Source organism: Diceros bicornis, chromosome 12 (genome assembly GCF_020826845.1).
Source record: "Diceros bicornis minor isolate mBicDic1 chromosome 12, mDicBic1.mat.cur, whole genome shotgun sequence".
NCBI lineage: Eukaryota > Metazoa > Chordata > Mammalia > Perissodactyla > Rhinocerotidae > Diceros > Diceros bicornis.
Genome location: NC_080751.1, coordinates 36,546,602 through 36,567,722, shown reverse-complemented (window position 1 = coordinate 36,567,722; position 21,121 = coordinate 36,546,602). Strand labels below are relative to the sequence as shown.

The window sequence follows — 21,121 nt, the reverse complement described above, 5'->3', positions numbered from 1 at the left end:
TATATCTACACTAAGGAATATGTTTTAGCCATAGAAAAAATAGAGTATTGATACCTGTTACAACTTGGATGAACCTTGAAAATATTATGCTAAGTGAAAGAAGGTAGTCACAAAGACCCCATATTATGTACCCATAATTCCATTCATATGAAAGTCCAGAATGGAGAAATCTATAGAGACAGAAAGTAGATTAGTGGTTGCTTAGGTCTGGGTGGAGGATAGGTAGGTAAGGGAGTGATAGCTAAAGGGTACGATTTTTCCTTTGAGGTGATAAAAATGTTTTAAAATCAACTATGGTGATTGTACATATTGTGAATACAGTCATGTGCTGCACAATGACATTTTGGTCAACAACAGACCTCAAGTACGACGGTGGTCCCATAAGATTAGTACCATATAGCCTAGGTGTGTAGTAGGCTATACCGTCTATGTATGTGTAAGTACACTCTATGATGTTTGCACAACGACGATATTGCCTAACGACGCATTTTGCAGAGTGTATCTCTGTTGTTAAGTAACGCATGACTGTATGCGAAAAAGCATTTAAATGTAAACTTTAAATGACTGAATTGTATGGTATGTGTTATATGTTAATAAAGCTGTTTTTGAAAAGCAGGCAAAGGTAAAAATAAAATAGTGATGGAATTCTAATGCTCATAATATCTGGAAGGTGTTTCGTTGGGTGTGAGGCGATAAGAGGTGGAGGTGGTGGGGCAGGGAGAGGGGTCGTCTGTGCTTTGGGAGTAGAGAGGTACCTTTTATCACCAAACCTGCTGCAGAAGCTTGGAAATTGAGGATTTAAAATTTTGACTTTGGAAATAGAGGATAGATAGTATTTTTCATTACTCAAATGACCTTAGACAAATCTTTTTATGAGGTCTCATTTCTTATTCCTAAAACAAGTAACAGGGGGAAGGAAATGTATGCTCTCTCAAGTTCATCTGGCAAAAAATTCTTTGATTTGAAGAACAAGACAGATTTGCATGAGTGAAGACTTGGCCCACATCGAATTTAAAAATATATATCTACTACATATTTGGAGTTGTACATAATACCTTTCTCAACTCTTCAGTTCCTTTGGGTATACATGGAGACCCATTTGCCAAAGCATATTCTTGGTAAACTACATGTCACTAAATCAGAGTTTCCTAGTGTGTTCTTTGGAACACTTGTGAGTTATATAAAAGGGGAATACCTCTGACAGCCTTTAATATGTTATGTGCATTGTGAATCTCCAGAATGGGACCATAGCATGCAGCATTTTCTAAACCTATTTGATCATGGAAGATCTTTTAAAAATATACTTTTTCTGGAGTGTCTAATGAAACTAGGGTTCTGAGGAATACACTTTGCAAAATGGTAGAGTAACGGGGCAGCCTTCAAAAGCATAAAATATTTATCCTCCAAAAGGATTTTGTATTTCAACCGCAGAGTCTTAGAAATTAGGGAAATCTTTAAAGCTCCAAGAATTAATTTATTAATGGTGATATTGTAACAAATAGTGGGGGAGATATTTGGGAGCAACTGAGCCAGCTTGGTGCCTCTCAGTCAAATAATATCACATAGGGAGCTGCAGACTAGTTACAGCAGCCTTGGTCCAGACTTTAAATCATATCCAAAATGAGAATACAGTGATACAATTCCCCAAATCTAGAAAGAAATCTTAGAAAAGAGGCTGTGAGGTCATATTAGATCAATAAGGATTTTTTTCTTAACTCTGTGGAGCTTTTGAAACATCATCATCACTGTTCATCTAATTGTATGAGGACCATTTAGGGAGTATCTACAGAGATTCCTAAGCCTCCATCAAGCACTCCGTGTTTACATGGCACGCACTTCTGCTACGCCTCTACACCTGCAGAAGATCAGCTACTCAACCTGCTGAGAGTTCATTATTACTAGGGAACCATTTTCATAGGAAATGTGTAAAGAGCAACAGAGAATTGGAACCAGCCCTTCCAACTGCCTCCACCGTAGGCACACATATTCCTCAAACAGCTCTTTAGCATTATTAGACAACTTCTGATTATTTTGCAATTTATCACTGGAAATGACCATTGACATTTACTTTTCAGTCCTCATATTTATTCATGGCCCCACTCATTCATTTTCTGTCTTTCTCTCTCTGTCCTCCTTATTGTCGTTATTGAGTAGACAACCCTGCTGGGTGTAGGAGAGGGGTGCAGTGCTAGCCCTCAGAGAGCTTACTGTATTTGAGAGACAGGATGCCATGTAATTTTTGTATTATGGATGACTCCAGCATTGTACATATTTAAGCTCAGATGAAGAATTTAGATTGTTCTGCTTTAGGAGTTCAGAGGACAGGGAAGTCTTTTTTCTCTTTTTTCATGATTAGGACAAAGACTGGGCATTCTTTAACCAGGTATATCAGGAATCTCAATTTCAATTCTGACACTCAGAAGCTGAGTGACTTTGGGCTAGTTCTTTCTTTGATTCCATTTTCCTTATTTCCCAAAATAGCTATAGTGCAAGACTGTCAGGCCAGATACTATAAAAAGCATAAAGTATGGTGATATAGTAGGACTTAATAGATGTTTGTTACATTCAATCTTTTCTTCTAGTGGTTATTTGCTCGAAGGGGGTCTTTCATTCATTCATTCAGTTCATGTGTGTATTGAGCATTTACTCTTTACCAGGAACTATTCTACATGCTAGAGTCTTTGCCATCATAAAACTTTAGTTCTAGTTTCTAGTGGAGGGAGATAAATAGGAAAACATACAAAAACATTCAAATTGCAGTAAGTTTATGGAAGAAAAGCATCTTATGCTAGAGCAATGGGGATGCTACCATAGCAGAATTGTTAAGGAAGACCTCTCTGAGGAGGTGGATTTGGGTAGAGACTGGAAAGATGAGAGACTGTGTGAAAAAGAGAGAAACATTCTAGACAAAAAGAAATGCAAGTGAAAAGACCTAAGGTAGGAGAGAGCTTGGTGTATTTGAAGAGTGGGAAGGGGTCCAGTGTGGCTAAAGCGTAGTGTGATGGGTAAGCAATGCATGATGGGCACTACGGCTGTGGAAAGGCAGCCAGAGGTCAGATCATGGGGTGCGTTGTAGCCATGGCAGAGCATATAAGCTCCACAAGGGAAGGGATTTTGACTGTTTTGCTCACTGTTGGATCTCCAGCACCTAGAACAGTGCCTGCCATAGTAGGTAGTCATGAAACATAAGTTGAATAAATTTATTCTAAGTTATCGTATGCCATAATATTTTAAAAGATTTCTCTAGCTCCTGCGTGGGGGCTGAATTGTAGGTTCAAGTGGAACCAGCAGATGGAATCAGTGGGTCAACTGCAATAGTCCGCACTGATTCCATCTGCGAGATGATGAGAGATGATGGTGGTTTGAGCTAGGGTGATAGTAGGGAAGATAAAGAGAAGTGAAGACATTTGTTCTATATTTTTTGGGACATATATCCAGAACTTGGTGTTGGATTGGATTTTGGGGTGGAGGGTTGGTGATATGTGCATTTATATATATGATAAAGACTGGGAGAGGAGATCCTGAGGGGCTTAGGGGAGGGTGATTAAGTGTATTATTTTCTACTTGTTGGTTTTGAGATGCCAGTAAGGGATCCAAGTGGAAAAGTCAAGCTTTCAGTTGGATATTACTTGTCTGGGACTTAATGGAGAGGTCAGGCACGGCACATACATTTTGAATGTAGATAGTATTTAAAGCCATGGAACTGGAAGACATCACCATAGAGAGTAGAGATGCATGAGAGAAGAGGGTCTGAATGAAGCTTGGGGAACTCCAACATTCAGAGACTGGGTAGCAATAGACAACTTAGCAAAGAAGACCAAGGTCTGGCATGAGATGTAAGAGGAAAACTAGTGTGGTGTCACGGAACCTGGAAGTCGAAAGAGAAAAGTGTTTCAAGCAGGAGAATGTTCAACTGTGTGGAATCTTCCTGAGAGGCATTTAACATGTGGATAGGGATGTGACCATTGAATCTGGCAGCTAAATTGTGAGCATTCCTCTTATATTCAAACTTTTGTATATTATTTGAAAAATAATATAACCACAATATAAAACATACTCAAAGTAAAGAGAAGTTTATTGGTACATGTGACAAGAAAATTTTCAGTGGAACAATGGGATGAGAGCCAGATTGAGTGGGTTAAATAATGAATCGGGATTCCTGGGCAGAGATGGCATAGTAAAGAAATAACTATTTGTTTCCTCTTGAAACCCCACTGAGAAGACAGTAAGGGGAGTTGTTTTTTTAAAAGCATAAAGTCACAAGAACAGAGGAATAAGAACAATGAAATTTCAGGATTGTAAAGAACATCGATGAATGTGCTTCTGGAACTAGTTCTACTGGCAACTCCTGGAGCTGGTTCAAAATGTAGAATCTCAGGCCCCAACCCAGACTTACTGAATCAGAATCCGCCTTTTCCCAATATATTCCTCTGCTTTGCATGCACATTTAAGTTTGAGAAGTGCTGACTTGGCGGAGTCTAGAAAATGAAATCCCAAGCCAATGTGATTTGCACTGCACAATCCCTGAAACACTCAGGAATTGGAGGCACTGGTGTCCCTGGAAGAGGGAGTGGGGTGGAAATGGGGTGAGGTGGCCAAAATAAAGAGAATTGGTGGAAAGTTTAAGAGGTAGCCATACTTCCCACTTGCAGCAGTCAGGCAAGTTCTCCTCCCCACCTGAGCAAAACACCAAAAAGAGAGTGGAACAGAATTTCTGGACTGGGGGATGCCAGGGACAACCTATGCCTGCTGGATACTGAGACCCCCAGCTCCTTTCCCCAGCCACCAGAATGCTGGCAGTTAGGGCTTCACCTTCCACATAGGAGCTTGGGAGAATCTTCTGGGGAATTTGACCAGCCCAAGAGGCAAAACCTAGATACAGAAGCAGCAATTCCCTGACTCAATGGCCCAGCCATTTCTTTTATTTATAGCTTCTGTTGCTTTTGTTTTTGCTCTTCTTCCTCTCGAATCTTACCCGAGGGCTCTGTTCCCAGAGCTACTTTGTAATTTTCCTATCTGGCTACCATAACTGTTTGTTCTCTTTCTTCTTGTCTCTAGTATTTGTTTGGGGGAATCAGATGCCATTCCAAGACTGTATGTTCTTCTTAAAGGAGCTCAGCAGATTTTCACAATCTGGGGCCTGATAAGCAATTTTGCTACTGTGTGCAGGATTCTAGATGACCTCTTTGCTGTTCAGCATAATTCTCATGTTTGCTTTCATTGCCTTTTCTAAAATTTTCTAAATTAAAAGAGTATTTCTTGTCACATTTGCTGCTGCTTCCCGCATGTCCCACCCCCAATATATTTACTTACAGAAATTCTTCACTGCTTGCCCACAAATAACACCAATTAAATGATGGTTTCTTCCTTTCCTACTCTGATCAGATACTAGCCTTGGTGGGTACATGGCAGTGGCAAGGGTTTGGGGCTGACTGTTGATACTTGCTCAGCCTGTGATCTGATGATGGAGAGCGGTCATTCTTTTGCACTCCATCTATTATTCTATTCTAAACATAGCCATACAAAGTAGTTTGAAATTTAGAAGAAAGGGAAATTGCTTATAAGTTCAAGAGCATTCAATAATTCCTTATTAGTGTCCCCCTTATACCAAAGTAGACATTTTTAAGGTATATCATTTTTCAGAAGAGGTATCTGGGCTTTGTTAAGTCTAACTGTGTGATTACCAGATTTCAGAGACAACACTCAGCTGCTCTGGGGGGAAGCTGGTATACACAGCCCATTGACATGTAAACTCCTTTATCTACTCCCTCTCTCATATCCACATAATAGTATTCATGAACACAAGCAGCTGTAGGAAAAATTATGATGTTGACAAAGAAACAGCACAGCCTAAATGGCCCCCTTTGATGCTGTTTTCCACATCCTGTGGCATTCTCCTCTATCCCAACTCAAAGGATCCAGTCCCTTGGATTTTCACAATTTGAAAACTTCTAGTCAAACTTAAATATTTCAACATCTCCCAGTTAAACCCTGTCATAAATTTGCCGATGTTCATTTGTCATTCTATTTCATTTGAAGTTTGTGTTCTCCTTGTAAAATAAAGCAAGATTTTCTGATCTTTTAAAGAATGGAGTATTCTGGAAGTAGCCCTGCACAGCTCCTGAAATCAACCCTAAGGTGGTCAAAAGGGTAAATCTAGATGAGACGGTCAGACACTCATCTTCTCATCAACTTTCTTCTGGCATCGGCAGGCCAGTATCTTCCCATTGGCTTTCAACAGGCATCTGTTTCTTCCAGGTCTCACAATCTATGATTTCAGATTGCACAAAGCAATTTGTAATTAACTGTCAAATGAGTGGTTTTGACAATCACTATTCTGGGTTCCGAGGGAGGGTTTTGATTGCTGTGGGTAAAAGGGAGGAAAACCACTATTGTTATTACTTGTTGACACTCTTCTCTTTCAGCAGCTCCGTGAGAGCAGGCACCATGCTTCTCCTATTGATTCTTTTCTCCCGAGTGCCCAGTATAACGCCTTGCACAAATACAATCCATAAATATTTGCTGTTGAAAGAAAACTTCGTGAAAAACGAGCATCTTTGGTCTCACAAGCTGAATAATATGGGAGTAGAATATATTTCAGGTTGGAGAATATAATAGTATTTGGATAGGGGAATATAAGATTTGGGAGCTGGGGAATAGAAAATAGTGTGCAGAGCAAAGAGTTGAGAGGATGGAAGATGAGAGAGACGACAGGAGAGTTAATTTGAGGCCAAAATAGAGAAGATCTTAATGTCAAACTTAGGACATTGGGCTTTTGTCGTGAATCTAGGCATTGGAGCCCACATAGGAATTCAACCAGAGCAAAAGCTCAGAGCAGGGAGCTGGGAGGGGAGAAGACTGAAGACACAGAGACCAATTCAGAAGCTGTTTCCATGAGATGATGAGGAGAGCACAAGCAGCGGCAACCCAGTCTTCTAGGGATGTGATCTTATCTTCTGAACCAAAATTTAGCAGACTTTCTTAGAAGGGACAGAATATTTTAAATTGGGGCCACTCCTGAAAATCTAGTGCTCAAGGTTCTGGCCTTTCCATATAAGAGGTCTTTCTTTCTCATACCCCTCCTATTCCAAGAGGATTCTGGATGAAATGTTTTGTGACCTCCCATCAACCTTTATTTATTTAGTTACAAAGTCATTGTTGGAGCTGGAATCCCTCACAAATTCTTTCTTTAAAACCCCTTCCAAACTGAAAATAACAAGAGAAAGAAAGAGGTGTTTGTGTGGAGGTTTCTGATACTTCATTTCAAAATAACAGAACTGTCTATTGAACCTGAGGGAAACCTCCTCAACCCCCTTTACCCCCAACCCCAAATCCCACAACTGAAATCAGAGCAGTTTAGGAATTATATGCCTGCTGGACTCAGAGGCCTAGAAAAAGCCTATTGATTTGGGGAAAGCTTGGTGCCTGAAGACGTTTGTAAAGTCAAAACATTTTAGAATTGAAAGAAACCTCATCACCATTTTACTTCAAACTTTCACCAATCTGCTGACAAATTTTCTCTCTGATAGCCTCAATTAGTTGATCTCTCTGTTTCATTGAAACTTAGCTGAACTTTTTGAGTCTCTATTTCTTAAAGGTTTTTAGCAAGCTTGGCATTAGAGAGACACAAAAAATGGCTCATGGTATACATTTTCCACTATTTCTGACACAGGATTCTGTGATGACTGTGTTGGCTCTTGCTGAAAAAGGTCTGGGGGAAGGGATGAATGAGAGTGGACTTAAGCTACACCTAAGACTAAAAATATAATTGAGTTCAGTCTATGACAAGGGTTTAGCTCCTTTATTCAAAGATTTCTTGCACATTCTTTGAAGATTTTTGGATCAGTTGGCATATTCCATATGAAAGAACAAGATAATGGCATGTTCAGGTCAGGGACACAAAACATGCTCTGAGATACTTCGGAAAGAGGTTAGATTAAGAACAAACATTCAAATCTCATTATAATCAGATCCAAAGCAATTATAAATAATTACTCTTTTTCCTAGGTGACCTTGTGGGATATATAAGCTAGAGTCTAGTCTAAATAAAGCTAAATTGGAGAGTCTAAATCTAACAGCTTAAAAAAAAAAGCATAGTCCAATCAACCACAGTGACTAGATAACCCAATTAGTGGCTTTGGAGAAGGATAATCAAAAGTTAAATGAATTTCTCATTTGTTGCCAAGATGTCCTGCTTCTGAAGCTTAGACTTCTTTGATAGAAGACTTGGGTGAGGAAGGACAGCACACACCTTTAGGTAAACAGGGAAATTTTATCATCACCAAGCAAAAGTGGTTCTGTGCCATCAAACCCCTACTTTTCAATTGCTGATAACGACTCTGTAAATATAGCTCTTAGCCAATTCTCAGGGTAGAGTTCATCTTCTACTTTAAAGGATTTTTTCCCTGCAATTTAATTTCTACTTTTTCCCTTTCAAGGTATTACATTCTATAGCTATTCCTTTAGTCATTTTTCTGATTCCTCTGCAGGTAATATAAACCTCCCTTAGCCCTAGCCCAATTACATTCTAAATGTTGGACATAGACATATCATTTCTTACTAAAGTAGGGGAAGGTTTTTGTTTCAATAGAAAGGATTATATATACATTAGCATGAAAACTGTGCTGTTTGTTTCTTTCAGAGAAATATCTAAACAAGGCAGTAGGAGTGTCTGGATGTGGGCACCCAGGGCAATCTGCACAGTGGGGTGTTTGGTTTTGATATCCAGACAGAATATAATAATTAAAGCACATCTGCGCAACACAGGAAACCTAACATTCAGGGTTTGGAATCTGACCTTACCTGGCAAAAATTTTATATCTTTGAAAATTTCTGCCTGGTCTAAAGTGATTTTGTTTAGGCAATTTCATTCATCCTTTCAATATTCTTTTTAGGGATAGAGAGTCAGGTATTATTACTTAAGTCAAGAGAATTGAGTGACGTGCTAAGAGTATAGAATATTCAACTTTTAACTTAGGAGATCTTGTTTCAAGTCTATTTATCTCTCTTTCTGAACAAATTAATGGATTCTCAAATGACACAGGCATTTTCTTAAAACAAATACATAAAAAGGCAAGGAAAACAAGGAAACTATCAAATCTTATAGTAATTCACCACATGGAAAGCAATAATCATTTTTTATAAGAATCTTTTCTTCAATACTGAGGAGCAGAGCAAATAAACAGATGTAATTCTCCCTTATTTATTGTATCATTTGTTCTACATGTAATTGAGGACCCAGAACATACCTTGCATTGAACTGGGCACAATAAGGAGTACAAAGGATATTTTCACTGCAGTTAGGGAAATAAGGCACACATGAAAAATTAAGTGCAAAGCAAGATTAAGTACGAAATGAACTGCACGAGGGTTCAGATTAAATAAATATGGAGTGGTCAGGGAAGACTTCATGAAAGAGGCAACCTTTGAGCAAGATTGTGATAAGTAGGTTGGATTTCAAGAGGCAAAGAAGAAACTGAGGATAGTATAAGCAAGAGTCATAACATAAAGACATCAGGAAATAGAAACTGAGTGTGAGAGCAAGTCTGTATCAGCCTGGTGGAATAGATGGCTCCTGTTGGAGAATGGTGAGAAGTCAAGTCAGAATGGTGAGCCATTGGATGATTTTGAACTGGGGAATCATAACATGGTGGCAGCGATGTTTTATCAAGAAAAATGGAATGGCAGTGTGCAGGCTGGCTTGGAGAAGAAAGAGATTGACAGGAAGGAGATGAATTAGGAAGTAAATATATAATCCAGCCTTTAGATATTCAGGGTGCAAACAAAGATGATGCCAATGAAAAAAAAAGAGAGGTACTGCTGGTCGCAGTATGAAGGGAGTTTGTAAAACTGATTAGATATGAGCAATCAGGAAGGTGAAATCTACATGGTGAGGAGAATTAAACCATCAATATTCAGTAAATGAGCAAGTCAGGAGTAGTTTTAGTAGTTTTATAGTCCTTTGCTTTATCTTTCCTTTCTTTACCTCAGAATAAGTAACACCTCGTTCCTCATGGCTATAGTCTATATGTCAGAACTGTCTCCTCCATGAGGACATATCGCATTCTTAAACAGCTGCTTCTCAGGCACAGAGCAATGAAAACCCAGCCAAGGTCCATCTCTAGCTGTTATTGAGGACTGAGTTGGGAGTCAGGAGGTCTGGGCTGCAGTTCAGACAAAGGATTCTTTCTGGTGGCTGGGGTTGGATAGACCAGATTTTGGATTAGCCTTTCCCAAAGTGTGTTCTGCAGAATATTAAACCCCGGAGATATTTTTAGAGGAAAAATTCCATAATTAAACTTGTTTGCAAACATCAAAAACTCTATTTCTCTCTTGGAGACCACAGAACTTATTGGCATAGCAAAGTCTTCCCTCTTCTGCACACAATACTGATACATCCCTCAGAACTAACAACCTACCAAGGAAAAACTAAACTAGCTCCTAACTAAACAATAATCTAGGGTTATGGGATATGGAGAGTGATACAAACCAAGACAGCCAAAAAAAAAAAAAAAAAAAGGAATATAAGGGAAAGAAATAAAATAAAAAGGGAAAAATATAATTAGATAATTAGAAGTAAATGCTGGTCAGTTGAGATTGCAATGAAATACAGGATCTTCCCATGAGGAGAGCGGTCAACACAGGCGGCCTATAATATAATCTCAGTAGAGGTCTCCCTGTGGAGAACGACCATCAATGGACCCTTTTCTCCTCTTAGCATTGTGGTCATCTGATCCTGCTGAAGAAAAAGGTAGCTGTATCCACACTGTCACTTAGAGTTAAACTTTCAGATGTTGAACGGGTGTTTGCATTCTCCATAGAGATTCTACCTCCAGGAAGAATACAGCAAGATTAAAGGGTTCTTTCTAGATTCACTGACTGCCTCCAGGTGCAGCTGAGTTTCCAGGGTAAGTCAGAAATCAAAATTCCTTTGACTATGGTAAGAATGAAACCTGCTCTCTGAGTTCTTGGCAAATATTAAAAGCCTCAAGAAATACATTTTATCACTCAGAAAGTAAGTACACAGAGTAAGTGCTCCAGCCACTGAGAGGAGGAAGAGATTATTCTGAAGTAAGTGGAATGCTGTAAACTATCTCAGAGTTATAAAGATCTTTATATCACTTTTTCAAAGCATTCTCATACCTATTGACTCATTTGATCATCATGAATGTCCTCTGTGGTAAGTGGTTTGTTTCCCAGTATTTTATAGATGACAACAGCAACCACCAGCACCACTACCTGGGAGGCATTGTGCTAGGTGTTTTACATTCATTGTCTCATTTAATTCTCATAGCAACTCAGTAAGGCACACACTGTAATTTCCATTATATAGCCAAGAGCCCAAGTGATAGAGCAGAAACCCATGGCATAGGCTGGGTTTGAACTCAGGTCTCTGGGATTCCAGAGGCTATACCCTATCGTCTCTGACTTGTCAGAACCAGTTAAAAGCCCACTTGTGAATATTCCCTCCATTCCTGACTTGCTCACCTAGTTTAGTACTTTCTCCATGGTGACGTATTACCTCAGGCTGCCTAAACCCTACTTAAGCCAGTAACATTTAACCACTCTCAGCCACAGTCTAAATCAGAAGTGGGCAATCTATGGCCTGTAGGCCAAATCTGGCTTGCCCCATTTTCTATGGCCCATGAGTGAGGAACATTTTTCACCTTGTTACATGATTTTAAAAAATCAAAAGAAGAATGATAATTTGTGATATGTGAAAAATATGAAATTCAAACAGTGTCCATAAATAAAGTTTTGGTGGAACACAGCCACGCGCATTCATTTACTTTTTGTCCGTGGCAGCTTTACTACAACTATGGCAGAGCTGAGTTGTTGCAACAGAGACTGTATGTCCTATGAACATAAACATTTATCATCTGGCTCTTTATAGAAAAAACTTGCCGATCTCTGGTCCAAATTCTAAAGCACACTTTTATTAATTTATTTTTTTAAGTGGAAGAAATAAAAGGAATCAGACTTTCATCGTATACACGTACAGAGGAGACAGAAACACAAGCTGAAGTTTGGATCCCAGCTCTGCCACTCAGGAGCTGCAGGGGTGACTCTGCCCAAGTTATTAAACTTTTCTGGTTTTTGGTTTGCTTCATTTGAAAATTGGAGCAATAATCCCAAACTTACAGTTCCATTGTGAAGTTTTAAGGAAGTAGTATGTGTAAAGCACCGAGCAAATAGGAGAAGCCCTTTCGTAAATGGACTCTACCTGCCTGTTGACGGTGCTTCTGTGTTCTTTTGGTGTTAATATCAGCAAGTGCGGATGGTTGGTAATTAGAAATCTTTGGTGATAGCCGGCAGATATATAAAAAGAGTGATGGGATAAAAATGTACACGGTAAAATGTAGGAGTTGTTTTCCCCCAAGTGAACCTGACTAACAATGAAGCTTTTACATGTTGATGGATTGAGCAATTGCAGTCGATGAAGCCCAGCTAGTCCATCCACCTACACCTGATGTGATCATCATTAAAGTCAATATCCAAACTCGGAAGAGTGCAAGGTGCACTAGAATTACTTAGTTGAACAAGCCGTTTCATCTTTCTTCTGCCAATATTCCAGATAACCCTAAGCCAATCCTTTTAAGGAAGAAAAATAATTACTCTTTCATTCTGATGCATCGTCTGAGCTCTAGCTCACTTGGCATTTTATCTGCTCTTCAGGGATCAACACGTTGACTTCAAAAATATCCTCAAATAATTTTCTTTTTTTTTGTCTAACAACCAAAGAAAATTCATCTTGTTTTTCTCAATACACCTTGCTAAGAAGATTGCAAAGCTGAACTCTAGAATGGTCTAACTCACACCCTACTAATAAATGTGCAGAGAAAAAAATCTTCTCAAGATTAGGTATCTGGGATAACTTCTTTAGTCATCAAAGCTCTCAAATGACCATACTCATTCCTCTGGTGGGGAAAATGCCAATAACTGACAAGCGCTTTTTTTCCCTTCTTAGTTTTATGCAACTTTGTCCTCTATTACATACGTGTAAGCAAGGGGTTGACCCAGGGCTAGCCTTTGTCCAGAGTGTGAAATTTGTTTCTGGTGTTCTGTCTAACAGACTTTTTCCCACAGTCGCTTTCCACAGTTGAAAAGTGCTCTTGGGCAGAGATAGGTTTTAGTCACTTATACCTTATATCTTATGCTTTAAAAATATCATAGTCCTGCCCCTCCCACACTAACTCATACGCACGCACTGCCTGGGGATTGGGGGTGGATTTTCTTCTTTTCTCTCTCTTTGTTTCTTTCCTTCTCTCCTTTCTTTCCTTTCCCCTCCTTCCCTCCCTCCTTCCTTCCATCCTTACGTTTTCTACGTGAATGAAAAAAAATCTGTCTTCTGATAAAAAGATATCAGAAAGCAGAGAGCCTAGTGTAGAAGAGCTTTGGATAGAGGAGTATCACCCTAAAATTGTAACTTTTTAGAGGCTGTCTGCTTTAGAAACTAGTTGGCACTGCTTGACCCACGGGGAAAAGTTGGAAGAAGTGGAGAAGGGCCAGGAGAGGCAGAAATGGGTGGTGGGGGCTGGGGCAGGTAATATCAGTTAGTGCTCATAACAATCCAACCAAGCAGGTTGTGTTAAAACCATTTTAGAAGCGATAAACCTGAAGCTCAGAAGAGGTTAAGTAATTGTTCAAATGTACTTAGAAGCAAGTGACTTCTTACAGGAACTCAAGTATGTTGGCCTTCTCCTGTGTTTATAACGATCTAATAGACCAGACTGTCTCTGTGCATGGCACATTCTTCCCCATAACAGGAACAACCGTCTCATCTGAGGCAGTGTAGCCAAAACACAGAGCTGACTGGTTATTTTCCCTGCTGCTGCAGCTGCCTCCTGATAGGCACTGAGGACTTGTGTTGGCAAGGGAAAAAGTAGCAAACAGAACCAACCAAATCTGTGGCTATACGTCCCTAAGTGAAAATCTGAAATGTAACACCAACGTGTTTGAGTGTAGATACGGTAACCAGTGGACTGAAAAGATGATCACCTTCTGCAATAACAAAAGAGTCATCCATAGCTTAGGGGGACCAAGGTTGAAACAGGCTTCTAGAATAACGGCTTCTGTTTAAAATCCTTGGAATATAAACACTTAGGATGTCTACAATCTCTGAGCCACAATTTGCCAGTTTCCAGGGGAAGTAGTTAAACAGTCCTGCCTTCCTCTTATTTTAATGCTGTCAGACATGGATTTTGGGGTTAGAACAGTAGACTGTAAGCCAAAAGGCCTGATTTCTAGTTTTGGCTCCGCCCCAACTCACCATGAGAGTTTGGGCAATTGTCTTTCCTCTCCAGACCCCAGATTCCTCATTTGTACAATAAAGAGAGAAAGTGAAATGATGTCTAAGATCTTGTCCAACTCTAAGAGTCTCTCTACTTCTTATTAAAATAGGTCAGTAAAAATCTAAAGTTGGCAATCACATTTTTCTAGCTATATGAAAGATTATCCTGTATTTCTCCTTCTCTCTCCACCTGCTTTTTTCTTTCCTTTCCTCCTCTCTTCACACCCTTTTCCCTCTACTCCAACCCTCTTTTTCCCCAGGAAGCAGAATCTCAGTTCAGGAATTATTTGCTGTTGCCTCCAAAGCAACCATGACTCTTGCATTCTTGAATTCAGTGTCCTCAGGGGACACACGTTGTGTATTCCACTTAAATCAAAGCCGTCGTCCTGCCTCCAATGCTAGGTCTTCTAAGTTTCTACTTTTTCTTAGTTTTGCTTTTCTGATTCCACCAAAGACAGTAGGGAACCCAAGAGCAAAGGTGTTGAAAAGACTAAGAAGTCTTCCTTTTGCCTTTGGATTCGGATTCCGCTCTGCCCTTCCCTGACAAATGCTCAGATAAACTCTCACTAAGATCCTTGGAGAGCTGCAGGGCAGGAGTGTTGGGCTGAGGGAGTTTGTTTTATTCAAGCCTTCAGTCAGGGCAGAAATATCTTAGCCCAACAGTTATCAGCCTCATGTCAAAATAATAATAGCACACAACGCACAAACGCCAGCCATGCAGTTGTTCCCGCTGCCTCTTATACTCACAGTTCAACTGCATTCCTGGGGAGGTCGGAGGGAATTTCTGTCACCTTGCTCTCTTGGCAGAGGAAAACCCTGTTGGAGCAGTGACAGATCCGATGATGACATCCTGAGCCCAAGGTCAGGAATCCCAGCAAGGAGACCAGGAGCAAGGCCATGCTTATTTATCCATCCACCTGCTTTCTTCCTGCAAGGCAGAGAAAAATCTCCACAGATTTCAGAGGCTCCACACAGAGCCCTTAAGAGAAGAGATCTGCCTTGAGAGCGGGTAGAGTCACATGACCTACCAAACGATGGTTTTTTTTTTTTTTTTTTGGTCACTTCCAGACGAACAGCAAAATTCCTGTGTGCCACTGGCAATTTCCTGGGCCAGATAAGCTCCTCCCTTATCCTTTGAGATTGATTTCTTATGCCCTGACCCAAGGAAGTCAGCAAATAGAAGCTTGATGCGTGTCTGGAATAGTTTACATTATTTCACTGCAAAAGTGTCCCTGCTGGTCATCACTCTCATCTCAAGAGAATGACATGATTGACTTTCTCTGAAAAAGACACAATCTACAATGTGACACATCACTAAGAGTGTAACTAAGTGAAGAGCAGGGACCTGTTTCCAGTGTTGGCATCAACTTCCTCCAGCCCACTTGATATAAAACCAGGACTTCTGGGTTCTAGTCATTGATCCTCTTTCTCTCTGTAATTAATAACCTCAAATGGCATTGCTCAGAAGACAGGAGTGTGGGGTAGTGAGCCCCAGGCAGATCTCTGTAGGTGGGAGGCAGTTTTGATAGAGTTATCGACTGAGATAACTGACTAATCTGAGTGATCTAAGGAAGGGGCTATGTTTTCAGTGGGGATTTAGTAAATGTCAGCAGTTCCCCCGCTATTGCATATCCTTTCTCGATTCTCTCATCTCCAGGTTCTGAAGATTGCTCTTGCCTTTCGGAAGTTGGCACAAATGAATTTATTCAATCTATACTTTTAACTTAGCTTTAAATGTTCTCTGTAGGTAACAATCCTGGCACTTTTGTTGGCATTTCCAATCTCCTTGATGGTGAGGGATCTGAGGAACGTTTGGCAACACTTTCAGTAAAGTGGCTTTCTACTTTCAACTATAGAATCTATAAAGATTAAAAGGCAGAATATTCTTTAAGATCCTGATTACAATTTATTACTTGCTAAAATTAGTTTCAACACTATCTTTAGGTAATTAGTTGTATAAATTGAGTTATGTGAAAATGCTAAGCATGTATATATCTATCTCTCTCCTCCCTCTCTCTGCTCTAACTCGCCAAGCCATAATGACATGTAATGAATGGATTAAGTTATCATTAAAGGAAAAACAGAAGCAAGTGACTTTTGGGGTAAAGTTGTTCCCTAACTTCTTCTGAGAGCAACTGATTCATTCTAACTCCAGGATTGGAAGATCAAGGCAGTATCTGTATGAACTGCATATTGTTAATGGTTTTGGTTAACATGAACAGTTAAATTATTTCACTCAGCAAATGACCCTTGGAAGCATAGTCTTTCAGATGTGAAAGGGATTTAATTCAATAAACCAACTAAAGCTTAGATTAGTTTAAAATAATCACATTAATTTAAAAGGGTTTACTTATCTATACTTGACAAAAAACTCATTACCAGTTGAACCTCCCACCCGTACCCCTGCCCCAGAAATCCCCACTTAGATTTTGGAGACCTTGAATTATAACTAAATTAGTCTTTGTATAATGAGAAGAAATCTTATTATATTGAGATTTTGATTTTAAAACTATGTCATATTCACAACTTACAGATTATATATGTAACATAAATGTAAACTATTGAGCATAATAATAAAACAAAGAGTTGTGGACTGAAGAAATAGGACATAATCAATGCTATTGCATCTACTTAATTGCTCCTCTCTTCTCTCTCTTATGTTCCTATGCTGAGAAGTGACCATTAATCTGAATTTTGTGCTTATTATCCATTTGTTTTTTAACATTAATTTTATCACCAATGTATGTCTCTCCACATAACATGTTAAGTTTAATTTTGCTTGTTTTTGGATTTTATACAAATTGTGTCACTCTTTAAGTAGTCTTTTGTTACTTGCTATTTTACACTAACTTGAAATTTTTAAGAACCACCCATGTTGATATGTGTAGCTGTAGTTTATTAATTTTTACTACAGTCCTGCTTCGCTTAATGATGGGGATATGTTCCGAGAAATGTGTCCTGAGGCAATTCCGTCATTGTGCGAACATCATGGAGTGTACTTACACAAACCTAGAAGGTATAGCTCACTACACACGTAGGCTATATGGTACTAATCTTATGGGATCACCATTACATATGTGGTCCGTAGTTGACCAAAACATTGTTATGTGGTACATAACTATACTGTATAATATTCCATTGTATAAATGTACTACAATTTAAGTTTTCATTTTCTTGTACTCTTTCTTTATCCTGAGTCATGAAATATTCTCTTATGTTTTCTTCCAAAAGTTTTATAGTTTTGCTCTGAAAGTAAGTCTTTAATCTATTTGGTATTGATATTTATGTGTGGTGTGAGTCAGGGGTTCAATTCAGTCATCCAATGGCATAATGATTTTTATCCACATGAATAAACAGTTGTCCCAGAACCATTTATTGACTAGACTCTCTTTTTTCCTCTCACTTGTAAAACTATCTTTCTCATATCTCAAGTAACTATTTTGATAAATTTGTGTTTAAACTCTTTTATAGTCCATTATCCTTTTTATCTGCACTAATGCTATACCGTCTTAATTATTAGAAGTTTAAAGTGTCTTGATATATGGTAAGAAAATACCTCTGTTGTTTCTTATAGTATCATCTTGCCTATTTTGGACTTCTGTTATTCCATATGCATTTTAGAATTAGCTTGTTAAACTCCTTAAAAAAAAAACCCTAGTAGAATTTTGTTTGGAATTACATTGATTGTATAGATAAATTTTGGGAAAAATTGTCACCTGTAAAATATTAAGTCTTCCTATCCTTATATATGGTGTATCACCATGTATTTAAAGGACTTCTTTGATGTCTTTCAATAAAGTTTTATACTTTCTCTATAAAGGTCTTAATATCTTAAATTTATTTCTAGATAACACACTTTTGTTTTTGCTATTGTAAATAATATTTAAGATTACATTTTACGTTTGTTGTCACATTATAAAAATGCAATTGATTTTGGAATATTTATGTTATGCCTAATTGCCTTGCTACATTTTCTGTATAGACTATCATCTACACCTAAAAAATTCCATATATAAATATCATATATATATGTTTATTTCTTCCTTTTTAATTTCTTCCTTCCTTCCTTCTTTCCTTCTCTCCTTCTCTCCTTCCTTCCTTCCTTTTCTCTTCCTTCCTTCCTACCTCTTCCTCTTCCCCACCCCCTCTCTTCCTCACTCTCTCTTGCTTCTCCCTCTCCCCCGTCTCTTTTTCTTTCTTTCTCCTCTCTAGTTAGGATACCCAGTGTAATGATGAATAAAGCTATGGTGAGCATTCTTGCCACGTTGCTGATTTTAAAGAGAATGTTTTCTAATTTTTCACTATTCAAATGACATTTATTATAGGTTTTGGATGCATACCAGGTTAGATATCAGGTTAAAGATCTTAGAAAAGTTTTCAAAGAATTTTTTTCTTACCATTAATGGAGAGGAATATTGTAAAATGCATTTTCTGCATTTGATTTCCCCCAACTTATTAATTAGCTGAGTTAAAATGGTGATTTTATACTATTAAACTATTCACATTCCTAAGATTAACAAACTTGGTTATGAATTGTTGTCATTTTGATTTTCTAATATTTTATTTGGTATCTGTGTTCATAAATAATTTGTAATTTAGTACTGAGTAATTTTTAGTGAGTAATGCAATTACTAATTTTCCTTTCTCGTGTTGTCCTTATATGGTTTGGCATCAAAGATATATTTGCCTCATGGACTGAGTTGGGAAATAATCCATCTTAGTTTGTTTGTAGGAAAACACTGTTTCAGGTTAGAATAATCTATTCCTTCAAAGTATGGCTTTATTTGCCTATAAAACTATCCAAACCTGCTTTTGTGTTGTGTGTGTGTGTGCGCGCACGTGTGTGCGTGTGTATGAAGGTTTAAAATTATTAATTCAACTTCTTTAATTGTTATTGGACTTTCAGGATTTCTATTCTTTTCTTAATTTTTCTAGGAATTTTCCATTTCATTCAAGTTTTTAAATTTATTGTCATAAAGTTTTTACTATTCTCTTTTTAAATCTTTTTTTTGTTTTTTATGTTTTCTTTTTGTGTGTGTGTGTGAGGAAGATCAGCCCTGAGCTAACATCCATGCCAATCCTCCTCTTTTTGCTGAGGAAGACCAGCCCTGGGCTAACATCTGTGTCCATCTTCTTCTACTTTATACGAAACGCTGCCACAGCATGGCCTGACAAGCAGTGCATCAGTGAGCGCCTGGGATCCGAACCCAGGCCACCAGCAGCAGAGCGCGCGCACTTAACTGCTACGTCACGGGGCCGGCCCCTTAAATCTTTTTTAAACTATTCCTAGTATTATTTATTTCTGTCCATTTTCTTTATATTAACCAACCTTGCCAGAATTCTGTCTATTTTATTTGTCTTTTCAAAGGACTGATTTTTGCCTTTGCTGATCTTATTCTATCTTTATTTTCTCTTTCCACAATTTTTCTTCTTGTTTCTTTCCTCTATTTTCTCTTTGCTCTTTTTTTTTTTAACTTTGTTTTTGGATGTCAGTTTATTAGTTTTTCAGCCTTTCTTCTTTTCATATATACACAAGCTGTAAATTTCTCTGTAATCTTTGCCTTAGTTTAATTCCATAAATATTGACAGGTAAATATTTTGTTTTAGCTTACTCCTAAATATTTCTCAATTTTCTATTATGATTTCTTCTTTGGCTCAGATAATTGAAATAATGCTTTTGAAATTTACAAACTACAGAGATATTTAAATTTCTCTCTTTGCTATTGACCTCTAACTTAATTGCATAATGGTCAGAGAATGTGGCCTGTATTGGTTTTTTTCCCTAAACATGTTGATACATGTTTTATGACTAAGAACAGTTAATTTTCATAAATATTCAATATGAGATTGAGAAAAATCAATATTCCCTATTTACTTGTTGACAGGTTCTATATTTGTCCCATAAATCCAGCATATTATTATTTTATTAAAATCTTCTATATATTTACTAATATTTTAAGTTTTAATTAAACTAATCAAGAGATTTCTGTTAAAATTTCACATGATCAGGATGACACAAGTTGTCTCCCATATCCTGTCAATTTTTCTTTGTATATTTAAATGCTAGCTGGGGCATACAAGTTTAGAATGGTATACCTGGTGAGTTAAAGCTTCCATAATTTTGTAGCCTCTTACTCTATCCATAATAGAGTCTTATCTTAAAGTCTATTTTATCTGCATCAGCTTTTCATTTGATAAATATTTTTCTAGTATAATTTTTTCTACCTTTGGTCTTTCAACCTTTCTGTGACTTTATGTTTTAGGCATATCTTTTATAACCACTTATCAAGTGGATTTTGTGTTTTAATCCATTCTTACAATCTCTTTTAACAGAGGACCTTAATAATTTACATTTATTCTAATTATTGATTTATATGGATGCTTTGTTTCCTACCATGCAACTTGCTTTCTATTTTGTTCTAATTTTACATGCCTCATGTTTTTCCTTTCTTGCTTTTAATTTTTTGAATTTTTGTGTTTGTTTTCTGTATTGCTTTTGTTTTGTTTTCTTTTCTTATTCTATTTTGTTCCATCTACTGTTTGGATGTTATATACTCTCCATATTAATTTTAATTGTTGTTTTTAAATTTTTACATTATACTTTTACCTTTTACTTCAAAAGTTTGATTTTATCAGTATTTAAAATCGCCTATTGAAAAATACATGGACTTAAAATTTTTAAGCCTACTCACTGGCTAGATAAAATGCATTTATTGTTGTCCAGTATTTTAGTTCTATCGTTATAATATATCCTCATTATTTTATACATTTAATATTTGCTTAGATTCTCTGCCACTTTGGACTATGTCACTGGAGCTCAAGGGAGTATGA

The 21,121-nt window shown here is 37.8% G+C and overlaps 1 protein-coding gene across 4 annotated transcripts in view; it reads right to left on the bottom strand.

The window, feature by feature from the left end:
• The window catches only part of FSHR (follicle stimulating hormone receptor), a 177,334-nt gene extending 162,120 nt beyond the window's left edge, over nucleotides 1-15,214 (bottom strand). For all 4 annotated transcript variants that reach the window (XM_058551270.1, XM_058551273.1, XM_058551271.1 and 1 more), the window contains exon 1: nucleotides 15,038-15,214. In XM_058551270.1, the coding sequence (XP_058407253.1) occupies nucleotides 15,038-15,189 (152 nt within the window). In that variant the 5' untranslated portion in view covers nucleotides 15,190-15,214. The remainder of the gene's footprint in view (nucleotides 1-15,037) is intronic.
• Between the last annotated feature and the right edge of the window lie 5,907 nt (nucleotides 15,215-21,121).